The following is a 24337-nucleotide window of genomic DNA, read 5'->3' on the forward strand; positions in this document are numbered from 1 at the left end:
AGTCACTGGGTGTGTTAAACTTATTCTTTCCAAAACTTTGTGGAATCTTTTCACCCACCCTCATATAACATTTCTCATTATGGCTAATAATAATGTCTCTTGGTAAAGTCATACCCAAGTAAGTTGGCTTGAGAAATTCTAGCAACAGCTGTACAGGAAAAGTAAAATTACAGAGCAAAATGCACAGAGGTCAAGAAATTATTAGTATTGTAGTAATTTACTCTACTCAGCAATTCTAAAATGTTTTATTTCAAAGAAACTTTATTGGAAACTGGCTGTAAGTATACTATGTCAAATAACAACACAGCCTTGATATGATTTGGAAAAAGAATGTATAACATACAAGGATTTGAAGAATAGTAAAAGTATGGTTGACTTACATTCACTGGCAGGTTTGCTTTTACAATGAATGCCCTGAAAATAAAAATAAGGGACATTTAAAATAACCGTTTTAAAGGATAAAAGATATTGGTGAGTGAGTATACGCACACAAACAGAAACAGATTTTAACAAGTCAGCTTCATCAAAATTGATTACAAAATTATTTTTACAGAAACAAGTCTTCAACCACACACTACCATATAATAGCCACATCCTACTCCCACTGATTCAGTGGGTCCAGGATCAACTTCTAAACTTGGTATTAACTTTCTAATAATGTTCCTTATAAGAATGATAGCAATCCCTTCAAAACACAGAACTATGAATTGGTAAATAGGTGATGCAATTTAGTATTAGAATAAATTTTACTATGGACTAGTTGGATTTCAATTGCACATCATCAATGAGCAGGCAACCCCAATGAATTTGCTTCGAAGGTGCTTAATACACTTTTGGAGATAAATAACAACATTATTCATGCTATGCAAAAATTTGTAAAGAGCACCTACATCTATGAAGAATCAGTATTAAAATCAATCAAGTCTAGGTCAAGAACTAAGGCTTGATAATGAAATTGCGAAGATATTTGAAAAAGATTGTCTAATGGGATGGAGGAAGCTGAGACAATATTATGCCTCATTCTGTTACATTCCCCATTTTTCCTAATCACCAGTGCAGCTTTTGAGTTAGGAATGGCTGTTTTCAGAGGTTAGAAAATTTCTAACAAAACAGTGGGTGATTTTTAGTCTTTTTTATTTCTCATTCCCTCCTACCTATTCTTTACTTTCTGAGTGCTGCTATTGGTAGTGTGTCAAAAATCCACTATAAAAGTCAGATGTGCCAGAACGATGATGTAAAAAAACCTTTCTTTTATATTAACAAATACATAAAGCCACATGCTTTTATGGAATAAAGATTTCATCAAACTTTCACACACAATGATACTGCTGATAAATGTATTTTGGACGTGAGGGGCCTGTTTGCTGAAAGTTACATGTTGAGACTGTTGTTACCTTTATATAACTACAACCAGTGACAAGCAGGGGCAAGACAGGGGCAACCCCCGGAGGCGCCAACTTGATGGGGGAAAGGGGAAAAAAAGCCACTGCTGCTGACAGCTGCATGTTCAGGTTTGCAATTGCAACAGTAGCTGGAAGTCATTGTTTCCACTTTGCTTTGGGTGCCTGGCTGCATCCCTACACTGCTGACTACAACTCTGCCTAGGAAAGACAACCTAAAGAAAAAATCAACCTTACTTTATACAATTGTTACACTACACTTAATATTTTTAAGTCAAGTATTTTCAGAAGTGCTGAACCCCCAATCAAGTCACTAAGCATGGTGGTTGGTCAGAAAGCAGTGACTCAGTTTTTACTGGAGATTAGACGTAATGCAAGTGTTAGAACGTGGGACATTTTATGTGCAAGACTGGATCTACTGTAATGCATTCTATAAAAATATTTATATTTTCTTATAAAGAAAATGCTCGAACAACCTGGCATTTTGCAGACTCAGATTCCCAACTCAGTCTACCCAAATGGCAATTAAGAATAGTTTGCAGAGGTGTTGGTATCATCCCCATGCAGGTGCAGAGCTCCTCACAATACATCTATTGTACTGAAATCTGCATCAGTTCTTATATTGTGGTCATTAGGAAGAATAGCTCAGCACCTTTAAGTAGTTTATATGCAATGTGACTAACGTCTGGCAAGTGTTAGCCTTTCCCTCAGGAGAGAAGTTTGTCCAGTGAAGTTTCTTGCTTTTGTGTGGAACGTAAATTTGTTTTTCTTTGAGGAAGTTTACTTAGCTAATCAATAGAATTTACACAAACACCTGACAATGGGGAGGGAGAGTTGGGCACTTGGTTAAAAGCAAATTTCTGGTATTAAAAAGTAATTTGTTTTCATTACCTTTCCTGAGCTTTTTCCTTTACAATCATTTTGCCAGAGAGTGGAGAAAGAGAATTCACGAAAGGAGCATTCAGATAAATTACCTGTCTCCCATTTTCTGGTGTCTTTGTTTTGAGAACGTATCTAAACTGACTCCAATTTAAAATAATAACCCCAAATAAGAAACTTTTCCTCTTCCACAAATACTTTGGGTCTCTCTTTATGCAAAAGGAAGTACCTATGCACTGCTACATTTTGCTGTTCTTATATGTGCATAGTGTCTCTGATTCACCACTACTGTGGCAGAGTGCCCAAGCAAACAGTGAAGAAACAGTTAGGGATTTTCCTGTTTCTCTAGGGTTTCCCCCATCTACAATATTACCCAATTGTAGCTGAAGGTTATCTGAATAGATACAGCTAACTTGCAGTGTCTTGAATACTAGGTGGTGCCAGCTGGCAGCATTTTAGCTAACCTAGCAACTATTGAGAGGTGTAATATCTTTTAATTGTGTTTGCAGTGGGGGAGGAGTACAGAAGGGAAAGTGGGATTAGCAGAAGAATGCTTGGACTTTTTGTGGTGACAGAAAAAATATCCCCATATTTCCCAACAACCACAGGAGTTGGGGCAAGAGAAAAACTGGAACAACACAAAACGCCCTGTTTGTCACATGACAAATGCCAGGAGGTCACAGTAAGACTGAGCTGCATGCTCCACATGTAACTTTGGCCTTGCTAAAAGGTGCACCTGGCACTCCAAAGAAGGTGGTACCTATAGGGCTGTGAGCAGATCCAAGTGAAGGAGGACAGCTGTGTGCAGGAAAAGATAGATTTTTTTTTTTAAAGACCATAGTTTAAGGAAGACTGTGACCAATATTAATTTGCTCTTTCCACATTCAGTGCAATAACAATATGTTTGGGGCCTGCCAAGATTGCTCCAATTCCGGATCCAAAGTGGTGTGGAAATTCAATATGTGGTTTATGTCACCAAATGTAAGGAAACTGGACCAAAGGAAACCCAGGGATATCATAATGAAACCTGTCCTGCAAGAAATTGTTAAACATATGAAGATAAAAGGTATGCAATAGAAACTAGAAAATAATAAATCTAAGGAAAACAACAGGCAGTAAAACAAATTGTGAAGATATTTATTGGGATCCAGACAGATTGCACTGGTTAACATACGTAGTACAAAATGCTAAAGGATTTATAGTTTCTGCAATTGACGTAATGACTTCAAAAAACTTTCTTTAAGGTTTTTTCCGGTAGGAAGAAGGGGTTGGGGCGTCTGTTTGCATGAGATTTTATTACTTTACTGATTGACCATTTTCTTTTGACATCCCAGTAAGGTGTACTGCTTTTATTGCTAAATATCATGGAAGCAATCAGATACTAGAAAACAAAGTATATAACAGGGCCAAGTTAAGCAACAGGTGATGTTAGTTCATGGGCTGTGGGCCAAGCAACATGGACAGGTGCCCTTAAAGGTATAGCAAAATCCTAACTCCACATTGCTGTTTCTACAAGCCACTCTAAGATGTTGCAGGGTTTGTTTTTTTATCAGAATGTTAAAATTAGAGATTTGATTCCTGATTTACTGCCAGCAAGGCAGTAAACTGGCAGAGGAAAACAGACTAGTTACCGCCAGCAGTGGTCAGAACGAGGCATAGAGTTATGCATTTAGCCTAGGCTAATCCTCACTGTAGAGACAGGGAGATTCACAGAGAGCAAAAAGTAGAAACACAAAAACATTTCTATTTGAAATGTCTGGATTCAACTTGTGAATCGTGTTGGTGTTTGCACACCCACCAGTGCTAATATTGCATAGTACCCTGCAGAACCCTTAAAAGGAATTTATGGCACCCCTGCATGTCACATCCCTCTGGCCAAAAATGAAACTTCCTAGCCCAGTGCTACTCAACGTTCTGACTTTGTGGGCCAGAAGAGTCATATAGGGCCCGTTGACAGGTCAGACCGGATCCCATGCACCAAGATGAGGTGTGTGTGGCCAGATCAGGATCCACACCTCAGCTGGCCCCTGCGTGCTGGGATCAGACCTCAGTCCACCCCACCCTATCTAGCCCACAAAGCCACAGCCCTTGGGGCTCTCCACAGCTTGTGGACTGAACAGCATGGCACTGGGAGCCAGATCTGGCCTGTGGGCCAAGCACTGAGCATTCCTAGCCCAATCAGTTTTCCCCCATTCCAAATGGAGTATTCTTCAGAGATAGGGAGCACTTCCCGTTAGTGCTATCTTGATATTATGGGATCAGAATTCCTTTGTATTGCTATACTATGTCAGGGGCCTAACAGGCAGCCCTGCCTGGACTAACTGCCTAGTGAGCCACACATATCTGGGGCATTGACTGGAAGCCCTAGACCAGTTAATGACTCCAGCTGGTCACTGGCTGGGCCTTGTGATTGGCTGCTAGAAGAGCAGCTTCTTCATTCATCTCCAGCTGTGCCAACAGGCTCCATGCCAGCCAACAATTCTGATTCAGGTCTGCTTTGGTAAACTTCTCTGGCTTTCCAGGTTCCTGACTCTGCTTGGCTCTTTTCTTGGACTTTGACTTGTGGATTTTTCTTTGGATCTGGTAACTCAGTATCCAGTTTCCAGATTGTGACCCTGCCTGTGTTTTGGACTCTGCCCCTGGATTTCTCTCTGGACCTGGTAACGTGATCTCAGCCTCCTAAACATTAACACAGTTTGTGTTTTGCTCTCTGCCCCAGGGTTCTCTCCTTGAATCTGATAACCTGCTCCCAAATCAGGACTCATCTCATATTTTAGACTATACCCCTGGCTCCTGCCTTCCCTCAGGAGCCTAGCCACTAGGTCAAACTGCTTACAACCCAGTCCCTTACATACTGTGCATAGCCTGCCTAGTACCTCCTCTAAACACAACAGTGACTATATATATATATTCTAGGAGACAAGATCCTGTGAAAGAGTACAACATTGCAATAAATTCACATCTGGAAATTTTTTACTGCAACACGCTTTCATCTCACAAATGAAATGCTGGTCAAAACAATGTTGCTTTTAGGTATCACAGTCAAGAGTAATAACAATGGAATATATATAATAATTGTGTTGTGATTATAAACACAAAAAAGAACTGATGGCAGCCACATTTTCTTAGTTGCATTGGACCAGCTGGAGTGATGCTAATTTTGAGCAAGGATCCAACACATTCTGTTACATACATCAATGCTGGATTCTGGAGAAAAACTCTACCTCCAGTAACAGCATTCCGCAACAAATATTTGTACTGATACCTTAGGAAACATGAGATCAAGAACCACTGAGTAAGAAATGATTAAATAGAATCATATATAATAGATAAAATTAAACTAAACTAATTCTATACAGAATAGGCCAGATAACCTGCATGACTCTACAACTGGAATATCAAAAATTCTGACCAGTTCAACTGTTTTCTCTTTTTGAAGGTGTAACAAGTCTCCCTAAACATCACCTTTATATTCGTGAGATGAGCACTTTATACTGTAAGTGACTGAAGATCCCTCACAACAAAGACATCTACTATGTAATGATGAAATCTGTTCCAAACAAAAGGATACAAAGTTCTATGGCCTCGTACAGGGAGAGAAACCACAAGCATACAGATGTTCAGGATTTTTTCTCTCAGGGCAAAAATGGCTGCCTCAGGGTAAACATGTCTGCTATTTTTCCTGGGACAGCAAATGCCTGTACATGCCATTGCTTGTCTCAGAAGAGAGTCCTCCAACATCCCCCTTTACTCCCTCCTCTCCAAGGAGATAGTATGTTGCTTGCTACACTCTGCTGCTCCAGCAGGGAGCAGAGTGCACCCCTTTCACAATTCCCACATTGTGCTGCAGGGAAACACAAGCTGACCATGGGAGGTCAGGGTTAGCCAATCAGAGCTGCTTTATGCATTGCTACCATCTGTGGCCAGGCAGACTAAAGAAGCCTGCAGAGCACACTGAGATGTATGCCCAGCCCCCCATCCCACCTTCCCCAGCTGCACAGTGTCAGCACTCTTCAGGGCCTCAGAATTTGAATGTCTGTTGTGGCAGCAGGAGCCACTCCTGGGGACTGGAAGTGGCTGGGACAAATCCCAATGTTCTGGGAGATAGACCCAAGGACTCTAGCCCCAAAAATTTACCTGAGAGGTCATCATGCAGGTCATGCAAGCTGGTGCTGCACAAGCTTTTCAAGCAGCTTTCAACCAAGCTTGGCGGCAGCTGCAGGGGATTTAAAAACACTGGCAGAAGCTGGTAGGGAGAAAGTAGGCAGGAAGCAAGGAGACAAGCTTGCTGGGGTATGACCCGGGCAAGCAGCAATTACAAAGCACCCTGTCCTGCAGGGAGGAGGCAAGGGCAGTGTCCAGGAACCAGGTAAGTCTTGTCAATCCCACGCTCCCCAAGAGTGAGTTGGAGTTCCTCACCATCCTTAATGCACAGGCAGGGTTTATTCAACCCTGAGCCTGTGGAGGTCACCACAAGTACAAGCCCTGCACTGGGATCAGGTAGGATTGAGGATCTGGAGCAAAGAGCAGGCTGCAACCACGAGCCTGCACTGTGAACCAGGACCAAAGAGACTAGGGTCCCTCAACTGAAGAAGAGAAGCTGGGACCGCAGGCTGACACAGCGGCATGCCAACATTGACAGTTGGCGAGTGGATGGAGTGTAGCGGAGGAAGAGCCTCAGGACCAACTGTGACAAGGCAGTGAGTACCACCCGCCCACGGGTCCAGGTTTTGAACACCACTGAACCCCTCCTTTTCAGTTAAAATTCCATCAAGTCATGGCAGGTGAGTTGGGGGGGGGGGCCATCCCAGTGAATGGAGGGATACTCACAGTGCCTAGCTGAGGTTGTGACATCTGTACACATGGCTTTGGGTAAGTTGCTCTACCAGGAGGACAAACCTTGTAAAATTCTCCCAGGTTACAGCCTATTACATGGGGTGGTTTACTCTTTGTATGAAACAAGTGTCATGTTGTTTTCATTCATTCCTAAACGGGAGACTATAGCTTTAGTCCCAAACTGAGTCAGTGGAATTATTTCTGCTAACATCAGAGGACTCCAAATAAGCCTAGAATGCAGAACTTGCTTCTTGCCTATGTGACTTAAACTATACAAACAGTTATTAATGACATTTCCAAGTAAGGCAAATTTTGTATGTGCATTTACTATTACATTCCTCGGGTTTGGGAGATTGTGAAATGCTAAATGTAAAGCCAAAATTTGTGGTCAATTGCAAAGTATGATTTATGTCAGGTCTAGGGACCGGATCCAAAAAAGGATTTAGGGACCTAAAGCAGAACGGGAATAGACTTTAGCTCTCTAAGTTTAAAACCGATCCACAAACAGTCCCGCTCAGCAGCCACCTAACCCATGAGACATCTACATTTACTAGGTGCATTCCTGTTTTATCTGAGAGTTCCCTAGATACCTGCAGTTCTTTCTGCAAATACCCAGAACTACCCCAAGCTGAACAGTGGTTCCTGCCTATGTGCCCTTGAGAACCACAAACAAGTTTTCAAAAAAAGGCCCAAGCCAGTGTATGTGCCCTGAGCACACATACTACACATACTGAAAGGATCTGATCCTTCAGTATCAGGTACTTGTACCTGACTGAATGAAACAGTGCCATCAGATATCTTGTATATACTGGTATAGAGCTTAGAGCACTCACCCAGAAGTGGAAGATTTAGTTTAAATGCCCTTACCAGCCTAAGGGATTCAAACCTCCAAATTATAAAAGCTGGTCTGAGTGGCCTTCTTCGTGTCACCTGTTGAAGTTGTGACATTCAGTTTGTTTGCTTACTTTCTTTCTAGTTCCAAGAATTTTACAAGTCTTTTCACCATGGCAATGCAGCTTCAACTAAGGGAGAAGAGAGTTTCCTCACACCAGACTATCCACAGTGATTAGGGCATTATTCTGAGAGATGAAAGTTGTGAGCCTCAATGCTTAAAATGAAGAGAGTGTTGAATTCAAGTCTTGTGTGTCTTCAGTGGATAGTCTAACCATTAAGCCAGTGATTTTTAATCAGTGTGTTATGGCAATATTAGCAGTTAGGTGTAAAACACCAATGCATGATTCACAAGATAAACCCAGAGATTTCAAATAGAAATTCAGTGTGTCAAAAACATTCCAATTTCTTGTAGCCTTACTGGTTGCATCTACATGTGCACTTACCTGGAGTAGACTAATTAGCTATGGAGTAAGTACTCACTGTCTACATGTGTGATGCTATTAGGCTGCGGTAAATTAATTAAAGCTGCCATAAGGTAGTATGGTTGGGGACAGTACTGTCTTATAATGGGGTAATTAACTGCAATTAAATGCATATATAGACACAGCACTCTAGTGCCCCAGCCAGCTCTGACATCACCCAACACTGCCACCCAGAACACAGGGCTGACCCTGCCCAACCCCAACCCCCACCCCAACCCCCACATGCTCCCAGCCCTGGCATAAACTGCTCTGCCCCAGCTCAAATTGCTGCTGTCCCAGGCATACATGTAGATGCTGCACTCAGGTGTAACTTACTCTGGTTCAAACTCCTCCAGAGTTTATTGCTTCAAATGTATTGCACATGTAGATGCACCCTCTGAGTTCTTTGGAACAGAATAGTTGCTTTATTTTTCCACAGGCAATAATTGAATGAAATACATTTTTGAAATTGGGTGATTATAAATTCAGAAATATTATTGCGGGGAGGCTGAATTGTAAAAAAAGGCTGAAAACCACTGCACTGCACGATTGTATACCAAGTGGGCCCTTCTTTTCATTCACCAGTGGCTGGGGTTTTTGGTTTTTTATGTATTTATTTTTAAAGAGAGAGAGAACTCTGCTCTGGTCTTTGAAAAAATAGCTGTAGATACCTACTCCCAGGTGAGGAGTCTGGGCTCTGGATCCTGGGGGATGGAAACACTTCTGAGATGCAGCAATTCAAGTGTGTAAACTCCAGATGGGTGGCAAAAGTTCAAACATAACTCCACGCCTAACATTTCCTGTGACCAAATTCTAAGCGGACCCCTACTAAGTATGCAGGGAGAAGGAGGGGGTACATTTTCCTGGGTCACCTATTTCTCCCTATGATAATCTAATGCTTAACTCTGGGTTTGACAGGGTGCAAAGACCGTTTAAGGATTCATAAGGAGCTGCTAGCCCTGTTTTGCATTGAAGTGCAATTTGTGAGGGAATCAGATCCTTGGACAGATTTCCAGCTGGGAGCATTTAAAAAGGGCCCTAGCTCTAAAAAGGGAAGGAGAGGCTGAAGAAGGCTCTTGCTCCTGGGAGAAATTGGAGTACCTTTATGGTCTGCACCAAAAGAGGCAAGGTTATTTTATTTTGGTTTCCTTTGTTGAGGGTGGTGGGGCATGAACTTGGTGTGTAGCTAATAGAACACACATTCACTCTTTGGTGCATGAGACAAGTCTTAGACTGGGTTCCACCATTTTTAAACCAGTCCGTGTGTGCTGGACTTCTGTTCTGTTATGGGTATAGACTGGTTTCCCATCACTTATGTTGGTAAAAGTGTAATGTCTGTACCTGGCCTTAAAGAAAGACTCCAAATGAAGAACCTGCCTTTTTTGAGCCCTAGAAGAGGTATGGCTGTGACTTGCTCAAAAACAGTTGGCAGAAGGCACAACCAGCTCACATACTCCACCCTTGGGGACTGGTGCTTGACCCTTGTCAAGCATTAAGGTGCTGAATGTTCTGGTGGCTATGTCTTTTATCAGATTTCTTCACAAATCTGTAGGCCAGAATGGAAAGAAAACAGTAATAGTGTCCCTGTATTTATATAACCAAAGGAATCTAGAAGTATATTGAGATAAATCATTTTGAATTTAAACAGTGGGTAATTTCACACAGAGAGAGAGAGAAAGAGAGAGAAGAACCTGATAAATTGATGGATCTGGATAGTGCAGTGGATCACTACTGTAGGGATTTATGTTTGGAGACCTAATTGCAAGTCCTGACTTGATTCACAAGTGAAGATGAATTGTCTGGACTCATGCGAGCTTTTCTGGTGCTTATCACAAAACCATACCAAAATCTGGGATCACAAGAATATTTGTCAGCTGCTGCTCCTCAGTCAAAATTACCAGAGATGCTGCATCACTGGGTGAGATACATTGGGATAACTGAGCAGGGAAACCTACACAGCAGATGCATCTGCTAATCATGACTCAAGCAAATATTATAGTCCTTTACTTCATACATACTCTGCAGCCTTAGACAGGGAACAACAAATCAAACACTGTCGATAACCTTTGAACCATCACTGACAGCAACAGTTCTTCCTGCTGGGAACTGCTCTAACTTATGGTTTTGTTTTTTTCCCCTTTGGGAGTTTTACGTATTGAAGAGCTACCCAACGACAGGGTTGCCATTTCCCTGTATATTGCTGTAAAGAGGAGCAATATGAAGTATAACAGTCCCATTTTATGGCCCACCCAGATTGCTAATCCAGAACAAGGATTAAAGGTAGGTTTAGCAGGGCCACTGGTCCCCATCACATGCAGGTGGGCAGAGATGTTGTAGATGTACTGTTTTGGAGAAAATAAGCTATATTCTATAAAGACTTCTTGGAAATTTCTCTCTGTAAAGCAAGGGAAAATCAGGGAGGGAGGGAGGGAGAGCTTCAGTCACAGAACCTCCCTAAGACTTTTCATGGGATAACAAACTGAAATTTTACCTAGCACAGAGCAGAAAATAAAGTTTCTAGGTTTAAGGACATAATTCTGCCTAATTAGGTTGATTAGTACCTTTGTCTGCATTTAGTCCCACAGGCCTTGCATGAGGCTCTACTGAACTGGCTGCCTGGGACTTTCCAGGTGGAATTTGGCATGATCTCTAAAGTTGACATGGGACAACCCAACAGCGAATCTATTTCCCCTTTCCCCAACATGCACAAAACTGAAGAAGCATTCAAGATATACCCTTTCTCCATGTAACAGGACTGCAAATATCTTCTCCAACAGGCCTTCTTTGATTAGCAACCTTTCTTGGATCCATATAATTTCTGAATGTGTTGATCTACAATATCTGGTGCAAGGAAACTCCTCAAGAAGTGAATGTCCCTTGAAAGAGGATGCACATGGAAAATGAAGACTGTACATTATAACAGGGAACCTGTGCCCCTGTTACCAGGAGGGCTTGATTAGGTAAAGGACCAGAGATCAGATGGCTAATAAGGAAATGAACTGCACCTGGCCCTGGAGAACAGGGGCAAAAAAGGACCAATTAAGTTTCATGGATTTAATAGAGATTAGGGCTGGAAGGGACCTCAGAAGATCATTGAGTCCTGAGGGGCAGGAAGTCAGCTGGGGTCATAAGATCCCAGCAATATAAGCATCTTGAAGGTGTTCAACGTAGGTGCTTGAACCACCTCTGATGGCAGGCTATTCCAGACCTTGGCTGGTTTTCTCCCTGCAGGACCAAACCAGTGCAGAATATTCCTCCTTGGAGGTGAATCCCATCCTCCATCCTTTGTAGGCCTTTCTTTTTAGCCTCAGGAGGTCTTCTAGATCCCTGGAGAGCCAGGGGGGCTGCCTTTCTTCCAAGATGGAATAAAATTAGCTTGTGCATTGAGGATCCCTTGAGGAGCAACCACTCTACCTGAACTCCCCTCCCTCTGGAGTCTTAGTCCCTTAGGGCCTCACTGACAAGCCTCCTGAGCTTGTCAAAGTTGGCTTTCCTGAAGTCAAGGACTTCAGTGTTTCTGACTGACTTGCCAGCTTTATGGCAGATGGGGAAGGTGATCAGCTCATGGTCACTGTCACCCAGCTTTCCATCTATCATAGGCCACCAATTAGGTCATCTCCAGTTGCCAGTACCAGGTTGAGCAGTGCTTTACCTCTCATTGGCCCATAGACTTCTTGAGTCTGGTAATGGTCATCCACACATGAGAGAAAGCTTTGCGACCGCTCAGATTTTGCTGAGTGATCCTCCCACAAGATATCTGGGTCATTGAAGTCTCCCATAACAACCATGGTCCTGGAGCATGCGGCCTCAGCCGGTTCCCAGGTGAACTCCTGGTCAAGCTCTTGTCTTTGTGTGGGAGGTCTGTAGTAGACTCCCACCGTTGTGGCCCCTGTGCCATGTTCCCCATGGATTTTAACCCAGATGGTCTCCAGTCATCCACCCTGGTCACCAATATCAGCTTGCAGGGATGTGTAGCTTTCCTTAACATAAGAGAGCTACACCCCCACCCCTTTTATCTACTCAATCTCTCCTGCACAGGATATAGCCATCTAGACCCATGGTGTCCCACCAGGTCTCCGTTATCCCTAAGATGTTGTAATTATTTGTGTAAAGCAGGAGGTCTGGCTTCTTGCACAACACAGCTGAAGTGGGGAAGGAGCCACTCTGGAGCACACCATACCTTCAGGGTCAGCAGGGGAAAGCAGCAGCAGAGAGAGGAAAGGAGAAGTGCTGCTGAGCACAGAAGAGAATGGGAGGAGAAATTCTGACCTGCTGCAGAGTCTTAAAAAAAGTCCCTGGCACTGCTCCTATAACATAGACCAAAAAAGGGTGCAACTGTGCTGTTCCACTGCTCCTCCCCCTTCCCCCACCTGAAACCAATTATGATGGATATTTATCTTATTTGTTCTTAAAAGCCTTCAAAAATGGTAGAGAACCTATTCCAATCTTTAATTAGGTTTAGAGTTGAAATGTTTTTCCTAATCTAAATGTATCTTTTTGAATTCGAGATGATTTCTTCTTGTCCTAGCTCAAGTAAACATGGAAAACCATTTATTAACTTCCTATTTATTTACAGTAACCTTTAACATATGTGAAGGCTGTTATCATGTCGCACCTCAGTTTTCTCTTCTATACGCTAAATAAACCCTATGCTTTGAATCTTTTCTCAAGATCATAATTTATTGATCCCTGATAATCCTTGCTGCTGTGGTTTTGGAATCTTCTAACTAGTTCATGTCTCTCTTGTAATGTGGTATAACAATGGACTCGGTATTCAAACTAAGGACTGAGTTGTTAGGAAAGATTAATTCCCGTGTCTTACATAGAACATTACTGTTTATACATCCCAGTATAAGTATTCTTTTTTTAAACAACAGTATGACACTGTTGCCTCGCATTCAGTTTGTGATTCACTGTAACCTCCAGATTCTTCTCCACAGAACTGCTACCTAGACAATTGTTCCCATTTGATATCAGTGTAGTTGATTTACAGTGTTTTGCACTTTTCTAACTGAGGTGCATTAAAGAGATTTTGAATAATATACTCAATTAGTCAAGATCATTTTGAATTCTAACCCTATCCTTCAAAGTACTTGCAAACTTTCCCAGTGTAGTATAATCTGTAAAGTTAGTATGTGTATTTTCTATACTATCATCCAGATCATTAATGAAAACATTAATTCGAATCAGGCCTATGACAAACCCAATGCAGATACCTATTTGATACCTCCTTTCACTTTGAAAATGAGCCACTGATAACTATTCTTTGAGTAGTTTTCCAACCAGCTTTGCATCCATCATAGAAGATTAATGTAGACCCCATTTTCTCAGCTTGCTTATGAGAATGTAATGTGAGAGAATATCAGAAGTCATTATCTGGACTAAATCCAGATACATCACATCTATTATTTCTTTCCTATCCACAAGGCCTATTATCACAGAAGGAAATCAAGTTGGTTTGATATGATTAGTTGTTGAAAAATCTGTCTTGGGTCTTATTTATTATTAGTTTTCTTCTAGGTGTTCTTACCTACATCTGAACCTTGTGATGATGCTACACTTTTGCCTGCAGATATAAGCTTTCCTATTTACTATTCAGAAATATCTGACTTCCCAAATAAAACTAATTTAGAGAAAGTTTTAAGGGCCAAATCTTGTAAAATTCACATGGAAATCAATATTGCCTCTTTAACAGGAGCAGGATAGGGATTAAATTAGGTTCGCAGATATACAAAATATTCTAATATCCCCCCTTTAAAGCTAAAAAGCAAAGTCCTGCAGAATGCAACTAGTTAAAAGCTATTGCTTTGTGTTTACATACATTGTAGTTTCACAAAGATAGAGCTTTTTCCTAGTTGTGGTTTTATAAATACTTGTAATATCAGAATATCTAAAATCCCTAATGTCTCCCTTTCCACAAAGCAGAATACACAGAAGTTGTGGACAGATGGAACCAGATTTTTCTTTTTAAATAGTGCCACTGCCAAACACAGAAACATGGATTTTATAGCTGGTCCACTACATTCTGCACTAGGTGTCTGCAGTGCTAATGGTCCATCCTGCAAAAGAAGGTTTTATCTTATTTTTCAGAGTCTCAAATTAAATAAGGGTACCATAAACTTATTGGAAAGTTTTAGTACACACACACACAAAGCATCAAGAACTCATTCCCATCTAACACTAAAATAAAAACTATAAAATAGACTAAGAAAGAGTTTTACAACAGAAGGAAGCCACAATTTAAAAATAGTGTTGCAACCCACAGATTAAGAATTTAGAGAGAGACACAAAATTGCAGGAATAGGAACAGCTGCTCAGGTAAAAGAGGAAGTTGTTGAGGGGAGGAAATTAAGGAAGTTTGCATATTAGGGACTAAAGGGAAGAATGAAATTGAAGACAGTAAAATGCATTTACTGAAACAGATTCTACTTCCTGAACACTTTTCCAAGAGAACACAATGAATGTGCATACAGTCCTGTATAATATTGTCTGTGACTCATACATTTTGGAGGTGTACAAGCAAGTTAAGGCAAATCCAAATGATTTTGTTTTCCAAGAACTCATTGAAGTTTACCACATAAAGTTCAAGGCAACCAGATCAGAATATTCCCCTTTAGGTTATATCACTGTGGATCATCTGTAAAGCATAAATTGGGCCCTAAAGTGGGGAAGGGGGTGGTTTGTTTTATGTGAAGACATAACTCCCATACATCTTATAGCACTCACTCTTTAGCCTACATGCTGAAAGGTCACAATATGAAATACTGGGAGCTAAAGCCTTGTCCTTATTGATATAATTTAGAGTAGACTAAGTCTTGTTTTGAATTACCATCTAAGTAGTCACACGAAGTCTCCAGGTGGACAATTAAGCTGAATTTCCAGCCCTTTTAAAATTACTCCTTAGAGAGAATGTCCTAATAGACAAACATTGGCACAAAGCCAGGGTTAGGGCCATGATATCAATGGAGAGGTCACTGCCATATCCCAATATGTATCATTTTATCACTTTGATGCTAAGCCTTAGCCACAAAGAGCATGCTCAGATTGGAATGTCCTCAATATTTCACAGCTTTTGTTTTGGACATCACTTTATTTCACTGAAGTGCATTAAACTATGAAAAACCTTGATACCTCCAGAGACATGACTAAATCTATATAGAACCCTACCAAAGTTTCCATTATTATAGAGTACTGAGTTAAACTCAATATCCACTAGATCTAGAAAAAAAGTTTTCCAGTGAAACACATATGAAAAGAAAGTTATTTTTCACTAAGTGTAAGATTTCACAAAAGATTTTTGTTTCACCAAAGACTTCTTGGTTTTCTTAAAGACATTTTATTCTTAAACTAAAGCAATATTAAGTAACAAAATCAAAATGTTTCATAAGGAAACACAATGACTGATTCTGTTGTTCTACTAAAAGAAGCACTGTTTGTCAAGTTTGTGGACAAACTTTTGAGTTGTAAGGCAGGCATAGAGTTGTCTCAGTGAACTGTTTTCAATCCCCAAAATGGAGAATTTTAGTCTGTGGCTAGGAGGCCAGGTCAGCTAGATTCGTTCGTTAATAAATTCCAGCTGTTAGGCAGAAAAGGTTCTTTCAGTATGTCCTTACACCAACACGGCTGAAAGTGATTGTGAAGTACCAATAAGAAGGGAAACTGAGGCAGCTGACACATGAGCTAGTGAGGTTAGATGACTGATCATCTTAGGTGTGCACCCTTTGGTAGGTGATTATTTCATTAAAACACTTAACATACCTCATTAAGGCACTTCACACATATGTGTCAGTATTATTATCTTTTTTTATGCATGAGACAAAGTGAGGTGAAATGATATGACCACTGTCACAGAAGTACATCAATGACAAAGCTGATAACAGAATCCAGGTCTCCTGAGCGCTAATCACTCATGCTGTTCCCTGAATTATGCTGTATCCCAGAAGAGTTCAGCAAAGAAAATATTTTAAGTGAAATAATTCCTCCAAACAATGGATTTCAGTGCACTCACACAAAATAGTACATACCTAGTAGTCCCCATGTTCCTCTTTCACTCCAAGCTGACGTAAGTCTCTTGCAAAACCACATCTCTGATGATGGTTCACATTTTTATTTTCCATATATGTCAATTTTCATACACTGAAAGATCTCTCAGCTTCCCTCAATTGTGGAAAACAAATGAACCATCAAGGCATTAGCACCTTTACATTCATTGTTTTAACTTCTCCTTTCCATTTCCCTTTACTCAGCAATTCCATTTACAAGTTAAAGATTTAAAAGCTTTTATAAAATGTTCATTACTTACTGTAGCAAAGAACGAAGCTATACAAACTTACACTAAGTATGTATCTGACCAAAGGGCATTACAATATTGACAGCAGCATGTAGTATTTGATTAAAGTAGTTCCTTCCAACAGTTTGAGTGTTGGAAGGAGGAACACAAAGGTTAATGAAGTGAGCCATGCATAATATTAACACACTGCAGCAGCATCAGAGAGAGAGAGAGAATTCCCCAGAAAGGCATTACCTGATAACCTTTATCACTACATGGAAATCCCAAACTCTTATTTAAAGCTTCCTCTTTTATCCCTCCTACTCAGGCATTCTGAATCTAACTGAAGATAGTACTGATATGACCTCATACTTTTCAGCTTTATAAATGTTTTTGTGTAATGTTCCTGCTTTTTACCAGCTGTAGAGCAGAGTTTGACAAACACCTAGTTCTTTCTGCACAGCTTGTAGGCAATATGGATGGTGGGACATGGACTCAGTTACAATCACAGCCTGGGAATCCCCGGTGGTGTTTACGGGTGAAGTGTGTTAGATAACAATGTTTGCAGAGATATGAAAGTGAGCTCAGAAGCCAAGGCCTTTAAAACAAGGGAGGAGAAATTATTCATAATATACAATAAGACTGCTAATCTGCTCTCCAGCTGAACATTTTCAAGATGTTTTAAATATTTTCTTTTAAGAATATTAAATATCATTTGTCTCTGTACTTCCTAGATCCATCTGGAAGTTGGCAATTTTGACACATTATAATAGTAATGAAATATGAAAAATACATAATAGTAGATGCTTGCTGGATGGTAAACTACAAGTGGTTTATTAAGTGGTAGTGAAATTTAAAATCTAAATGGTCCCTACTTTTGTTTTCAGTGGGTACATCTACATGCACAATTAATTAGCAGCAATAAACTCCAGTGCATATCACGCTAGACTTTATTGCCCCAGGGCATCACTTTTGAACTGGGTGCCACAGCATGTTGAACTGGGTTGGACTGGCCCCAGCTGTCAGGGCACCCAGGGGGTCAACCTGCCAGCCCAGGGCTGCTCAGACTGTGTTCAACATGTTGCAGGGGGGCTGGCTGGGACACAAGCATGCTTCAGTGTGTGGTTAGCCAGCAGGCAACCCCAACACGGAAGAACCCTCATGCTCCAGACAGCTGGGTCAGCATCTACTTGTGCACTGCTGTGCACTGAAAAACTCTGCGGCAGGATAGTAGTTGAATTTACAAGTACTAATCTGCAATGGGGTTTATTCGTTTATTGTGGTCTAATACATGTGTAGACACTGAGACATTTACTGTTGAGCTAATTAGGCAGCTCCACAGTAAACATCTCATGTAGATGCACCCAGTGTCATGTGCCTCATAACAGATAATACCCACATCCCTCTTTAGAAGCAGCACCAATACTTTACACTTCCACCTCATTTTCCAAAGGCACTCGTAGCAGACTGCAAATATTCAAGGAACACAGCCACTCTAACATTTTGTCAGTAAGTCCCGCTTGCTCCAGGACCTTGGTTGTCATGGGTGACTTCAATTACCCGGACATCTCGTGGGAAGATCACTCAGCAAAATCCGAGCAGTCGCAAAGCTTTCTCTCGTGCGTGGATGACCTCTACCTGACTCAAGAAGTCTATGGGCCAACGAGAGGCAAAGCGCTGCTCGACCTGGTACTGGCTACGGGGGACGACCTAATTGGCAACCTAGTGATCGATGGGAAGCTGGGTGACAGCGACCATGAGCTGATCACCTTCACCATCCGCCGTAAAGCTGGCAAGTCAGTCAGCAACACAGAAGTCCTTGACTTCAGAAAAGCCGACTTTGACAAGCTCAAGAGGCTTGTCAGTCAGGCCCTCAGGGACCATGACCCCAGGGAGATGGGAGTTCAAGAAGAGTGGTTGCTTCTCACGGAAGCGACCCTCAATGCACAAGCTAAATCTATTCCAACACGGAGGAAAGGCAGCAAGAAGGCACAGCAGCCCTCCTGGCTCTCTAGGGACCTAGCGGACCTCCTGCGGCTAAAAAGGAAAGCCTACAAAGGATGGAGGACGGGATTCACCTCCAAGGAGAATTATTCTGCACTGGTCCAGTCCTGCAGGGAGCAAACCAGGAAAGCCAAGGCTGCAACTGAACTCCAACTAGCTTCAAGCATCAAGGACAACAAAAAGTCCTTTTTCAGATATGTGGGGAGCCGGAGGAAAAGCAAGGGCAACGTTGGACCCCTGCTAAACCAGATGGGACAACTGATAACTGACGCCCAGGAAAAAGCCAACCTATTAAATAGGTACTTTGTGTCAGTCTTTCATCAGTCCCATGGGGCGCCCATGCCTGCTATGGGACAGGGAGATCCGGGTGATGGGGATCCCCTACCCTCCATAAATGCTGACCTCGTGAAGGAACACCTTGAGAAGCTGGATACCTTCAAGTCAGCCGGCCCTGACAATCTGCACCTCAGGGTACTCAAGGAGCTGGCGAGCGTCATAGCCCAGCCCCTGGCATGGATCTTTGAAAACTCCTGGCGCTCTGGTGTAGTGCCCGAAGACTGGAAGAAGGCCAATGTGGTGCCAATCTTCAAGAAAGGGAGGAGAGTGGATCCGGCTAACTACAGGCCCATTAGCCTGACTTCTATCCTGGGGAAGATCTTAGAAAAGTTTATTAAGGAGGCCATCCTTGATGGACTGGCCCAGGGTAACATTCTAAGGGATACCCAGCATGGGTTTGTTGTGGGTAGGTCTTGTTTGACCAATCTCATTTCCTTCTACGACCAGGTGACCTTCACCTGGACAAGGGAGAAGAGATTGATGTCATATATCTTGACTTCAAAAAAGCTTCTGATCTGGTATCCCATGATCACCTCTTGGCCAAACTGGCCAGTTGTGGCCTTGGCTCCACCATGATCCGCTGGCTGGGAAACTGGCTCCGTGGTCGGACCCAAAGGGTTGTGATTGATGGCAGTCACTCATCGTGGTGCCCTGTGACCAGTGGGGTCCCTCAAGGCTCTGTCCTGGGACCCATACTATTCAACTTCTTCATTAACGATGTGGACATTGGAGTCAGGAGTGGACTGGCCAAGTTCGCCGATGACACCAAACTTTGGGGCAAAGCATCCACGCCAGAAGATAGGCGGGTGATGCTGACCTGGACAAGCTCAGCAAATGGGCAGACAAGAACCTGATGGTGTTTAACACCGAAAAATGCAAGGTTCTCCACCTTGGGAGGAAAAACCTGCAGCTTCCTTATAGGCTCGGCAGTGCTACGTTGGATAGCACTACAGAAGTAAGAGACTTGGGGGTCATCATTGACCACAAGATGAACATGAGCCTGCAATGCGATGCTGCGGCTAGTAAAGCGACCAAAATGCTGGTTTGCATCCATAGAAGCTTCTCGAGCAAATCCTGGGACGTCATTCTCCCCTTGTACTCGGCCTTGGTGAGGCCGCAGCTGGAGTACTGTGTCCAGTTTTGGGCTCCACAATTCAAAAAGGATGTGGAGAAGCTTGAGAGAGTCCAGAGGAGAGCCACGCGCATGATCAGAGGTCAGGAAAACAGATCTTACGATGACAGGCTGAGAGCCATGGGACTCTTTAGCCTAGAAAAGCGCAGGCTCAGGGGTGATCTGATGGCCACCTATAAGTTTATCAGGGGTGACCCCAGGATCTGGGGGAACATCTGTTCACCAGAGCGCCCCAAGGGATGACGAGGTCGAACGGTCACAAACTCCTGCAAGACCGTTTCCGGCTGGACATAAGGAAGAATTTCTTTCCTGTCCGAGCCCCCAAGGTCTGGAACAGTCTGCCAGCGGAGGTGGTTCAAGCGCCTACATTGAACACCTTCAAGAGTAAATTGGATGCTTATCTTGCTGGGATCCTATGACCCCAGCTGACTTCCTGCCCTTTGGGCAGGGGGCTGGACTCGATGATCTCCCGAGGTCCCTTCCAGCCCTAATGTCTATGAAATCTATGAAGTCCAAATTAAATTGAAAGTAGTTTTAGGCACTCTAAGTTTGCTTTCCAGTTTTCTTGGTTTTGCCAAATCCTTTACACTTTTCTGTTGCTTTTCTAAAAGAGCTATTCAGCCAGAGAGGAAGATTAATGCCTGCGTAGTCAGTCAGTGGTATTGAACGCACTCTGACAAAAACAACATTTCTCTACAATTTCATCATTTTGGAGGCTATTTAAAAAAAAGCAGGTTCAAAAAGATTTAGACAGAAACATGAATTTTAAGTTGCTAGTATCCAATTAAGAGCCTGATCCTGTAAACTGCTAACCTCAAAAGCCAAGACTCCCTCATACTGATTTTCTTTTGACTCAGGGCTGTCCAACTGGTTGCGTGTGAGATGCACTTAGCCACCACGGGGTTAACCTAAGGACCCTGAGCTCCTAATCTTTGCACTACTCCCACCATTTATGGGGTCTCCAGGTTCTCCCTCCCTTTTCCAGCTTCCACTTCCTGTACTCCTATCCCTGACAGGGTGGAGCAGCCCTAAAGGAGCCCATGGCCCTGGGGCTCCAAGGGGACCCAAGGACCCCACACAGTGCAGGGGCATTGACACAGTGCAGCAGGGGGACACATGGTTTCTCCAGGTTGCATAGTGTGCAGGGCATGGGGCCTCGATAGTATATTAGGCACAGTGTGCACCTATGCAGGGCACAGCTGAGGGCCAGAAGTTGAACAACCATTTTTTAACTCATAGAAAGTTAAGGTAGCAAGGAACCTCAGGAGGTCATCTAATCCAAATCCCTGCTCAAAGCAGGACCATCCCCAAGTATATCATCCCACACAAGGCTTTGTCTAGCTGGGTCTTAAAAACCTCCAAGGATGGAGATTCTACAATCTCTGTGGGTAACCTGTTCCAGTGTTTCACTACCTTCCTCATGAGAGATTTTCCTCATATCCAACCTAAACCTCCCTTGCTACAACTTGAGACCATTTCTCCTTGTTCTGTCATCTGCCACCACTGGGAACAGTCTTGCTCCATCCTGTTTGTAACCACCTTTCAGGTCCTTGAAGGCTGCTATTAAATCCCCCCTTCAGCCTCACTAATTTGTGGCATGATTAGCTGCCAGAGGGGGCTGGGACACACCTGAAGCCTGCACAAGCCTGTGACAATTTTTAACTCATTCCCAATCACTGATATTTTGGAACAGTTCAGTGGTTACATGTGCCCCCATGTAAAGACAGTTACACAAGATAGGTTGTTTCTACTTGAAGCTGTTGCAATGGCAGTGGGAAAAGGGTCACAACATGTGGGGATATAGAGGAGAAAACACTGAGAAAGCTTTCAAAGAAAAAGAGGATTTGGTCTAAAAGCATCCTCTGGAATTCTCCAGATCAGCAAGTGTCTCATACAGGGATCCCTGGTTTCCCTGATAAAAAATTGCTAATTCTCTGATTAAAACCCCCAAATCCATGATTAAAATAAAAGTCCACTATATACAGGTTTCCCTTGATTTATGTGGATTATATGTGAATTCGCTCTTATGCAATGAGCATATTTAGACCCATAATTTGTTATATGCGAGGTAAATTTGCTTTAATGCAATCAGCATAGATGCCCCCCCGCCCAAGCAGGTAAGTCTGTGGGGGGAGGGGAAAGAGCTGTGGCCCCACTCACCGCAGTCTGTGCTGGAGTGGCCCTGGGAGCAGTCGGTGCCAGCTGCCTGCAGCTGCTAGGCTGCACCATGCTCCACCTGTCCCCCACGCCTGGGCTCATCCCAGCTCCTGGGCTGCACTGTGCCATGGTGCAGGCAGCTTATGTCGGCTGCTCCTGGGGCCACTCCAGCATGGGCTGGGGGGGATGAAAATGAGCAAAGCCCTGGGCAGCACGAGGTGCAGCACTCACTCCAGTCCTGGCTACAGTGGCTCCAGGAGCAGCTGACACCAGCTGCCTGCACCAGGGCATGGCGCAGCCCAGGAGCAGAGGTGAGTGGGGACAGGCAAAGCATGGTGCAGCCCAGCAGCTGCAGGCAGCTGGCACCGGCCGCTCCCAGGGCTGCTGCAGCCGGGGCTGGGGTGAGTGCCGCTATGTTCCCTCTACTTTGCTGCCTTATGCAGCCCCAGGAGTAGCAGCCCTCCCCCCACCCCTTCTCTAGTCCCAGCCTCACTCCCTCCCCCCTTCCCTCCCTCACTGCCATGGGAACCTATCTCTATTTGTTACATTGTAAAGTGGGTTCGCCTTATGTGAATTCAATTTATATACGCCGTTCTCCAGGAACATGTACAGCATAAATCGAGGAAAACCTGTATATAGGTATCAGTTGAACACAATGTTTTCCTGAAATATTTACAATTTTAAAGCAATTTGGAAGCCTACCAGTGCCTCAATCACTATAATAAAATAAATTCTAAATACCTATAAATTTTGGTATTTGATTTTGGGTTTTTTATCATGGAAAACCAGAGCTCCCCCTGCCTCCTTAGCTCACAGTTGCAGGTCCAGGCCCTTCACTCCCAAGCCACAGCCCACCAGCCCTGCTGGTGCCCTTCACTTCTCCCCGCCCCCCCAATCCTGCTGGTGCCCCTCACTCTGCCCCACAGCACCCTGGCCCTGATGGTGCCCCTCATCCCCCATCCAGGGCCCCCTGCCCCTCAGCCCTACTAGAGGGGGCCCCCAGCTGCCAGGGATGGGTGCAGGCTGCCCACTGCAGGCTCAGGCTCCATGCCCTGTTGCCCTCTCTTGGGGCTTCCACAGTCCAGTGGGCGTGACCCGGCACTGCAGGGTAGAGTGGGACCATGCAGGGAAGGTCCTTGCCAATGCAAGCTCCATGCTGCTCTGGCAATGCATCCCCTGCCCACACAGCAGCAGCAAGGAACACAACCCCATGCTAATGCCCCTGCTTCTGCAAGGCGCGCGGGGGATGTGTCGCCAGGCCAGTGTGCAGTTTGCAGCAGCAACAAGCTTCCTCACATGGCCCTGCTCTGCCGTGCCAAACAGTCACACCCGCTGTGCTACAGAGGCCCCAGGGGAGGGCAGCAGGGCAGGGAGCCCAAGCTACAGCAGGCAGCCTATGCTGAGCCCTGCCCCTACCCCGTGCACACGTTCCCCCTGCCCCCTGGCACACAGCAGCAGGGAGCCAGCCCCACCTCCCAGATGAGCTGCCTATGGCCCCATCCTGCTCCCCACATTCCAGCCCCAGGTCCAAAGCCCCATGCACCCCCCAGCTAGGCAGCAGCCCCAGCCCTACCAAACTTCCTCCCTCCCTATGGGGCCTCAATTCCCCTGCCCAGACTTACCTGCTGGAGCTGCTTTTCAGGCTGCCGGGCAGCTGTGTGCATATACATGCATACAGTGCCCCCTGCCTGACCGCCCTCCTCCCACTCCCACCCAGCCTCTTGCAGGCTGGAACTCTGCCAGCCTGCAGAGAGCTCTTTGCAAAAGTGCAAAATCTGTAGTTTTTCCTGTTAAATGAAAAATCCACATTTTCCTCAGGTAAAGGGGAAAATCTGCAGTTTTCTCCATTTTACCATGGGAAATGGAAAGCCTAGATCCCTGGTCATATAGCTCTAATGCCATGCACCAAGTTGCAAATGTTATCTTGGCAGTGCTGACCAAGTGAGAGAAAGCCTGAGCCAATTTGTCC

General features: G+C 43.8%; 1 protein-coding gene across 5 annotated transcripts in view; it reads right to left on the minus strand.

The window, feature by feature from the left end:
* IL17REL (interleukin 17 receptor E like) overlaps positions 1-24337 on the minus strand; it is a 68153-nt gene that overhangs the window by 39189 nt on the left and 4627 nt on the right. For all 5 annotated transcript variants that reach the window (XM_090042130.1, XM_090042127.1, XM_090042128.1 and 2 more), the window contains exon 2: positions 381-414. In XM_090042130.1, coding sequence (XP_089898256.1) covers positions 381-414 — 34 coding nt within the window. The remainder of the gene's footprint in view (positions 1-380; positions 415-24337) is intronic.

The sequence above is a fragment of the Crocodylus siamensis genome, chromosome 4 (assembly GCF_052110815.1).
Source record: "Crocodylus siamensis isolate JL-2025a chromosome 4, ASM5211081v1, whole genome shotgun sequence".
NCBI lineage: Eukaryota > Metazoa > Chordata > Crocodylia > Crocodylidae > Crocodylus > Crocodylus siamensis.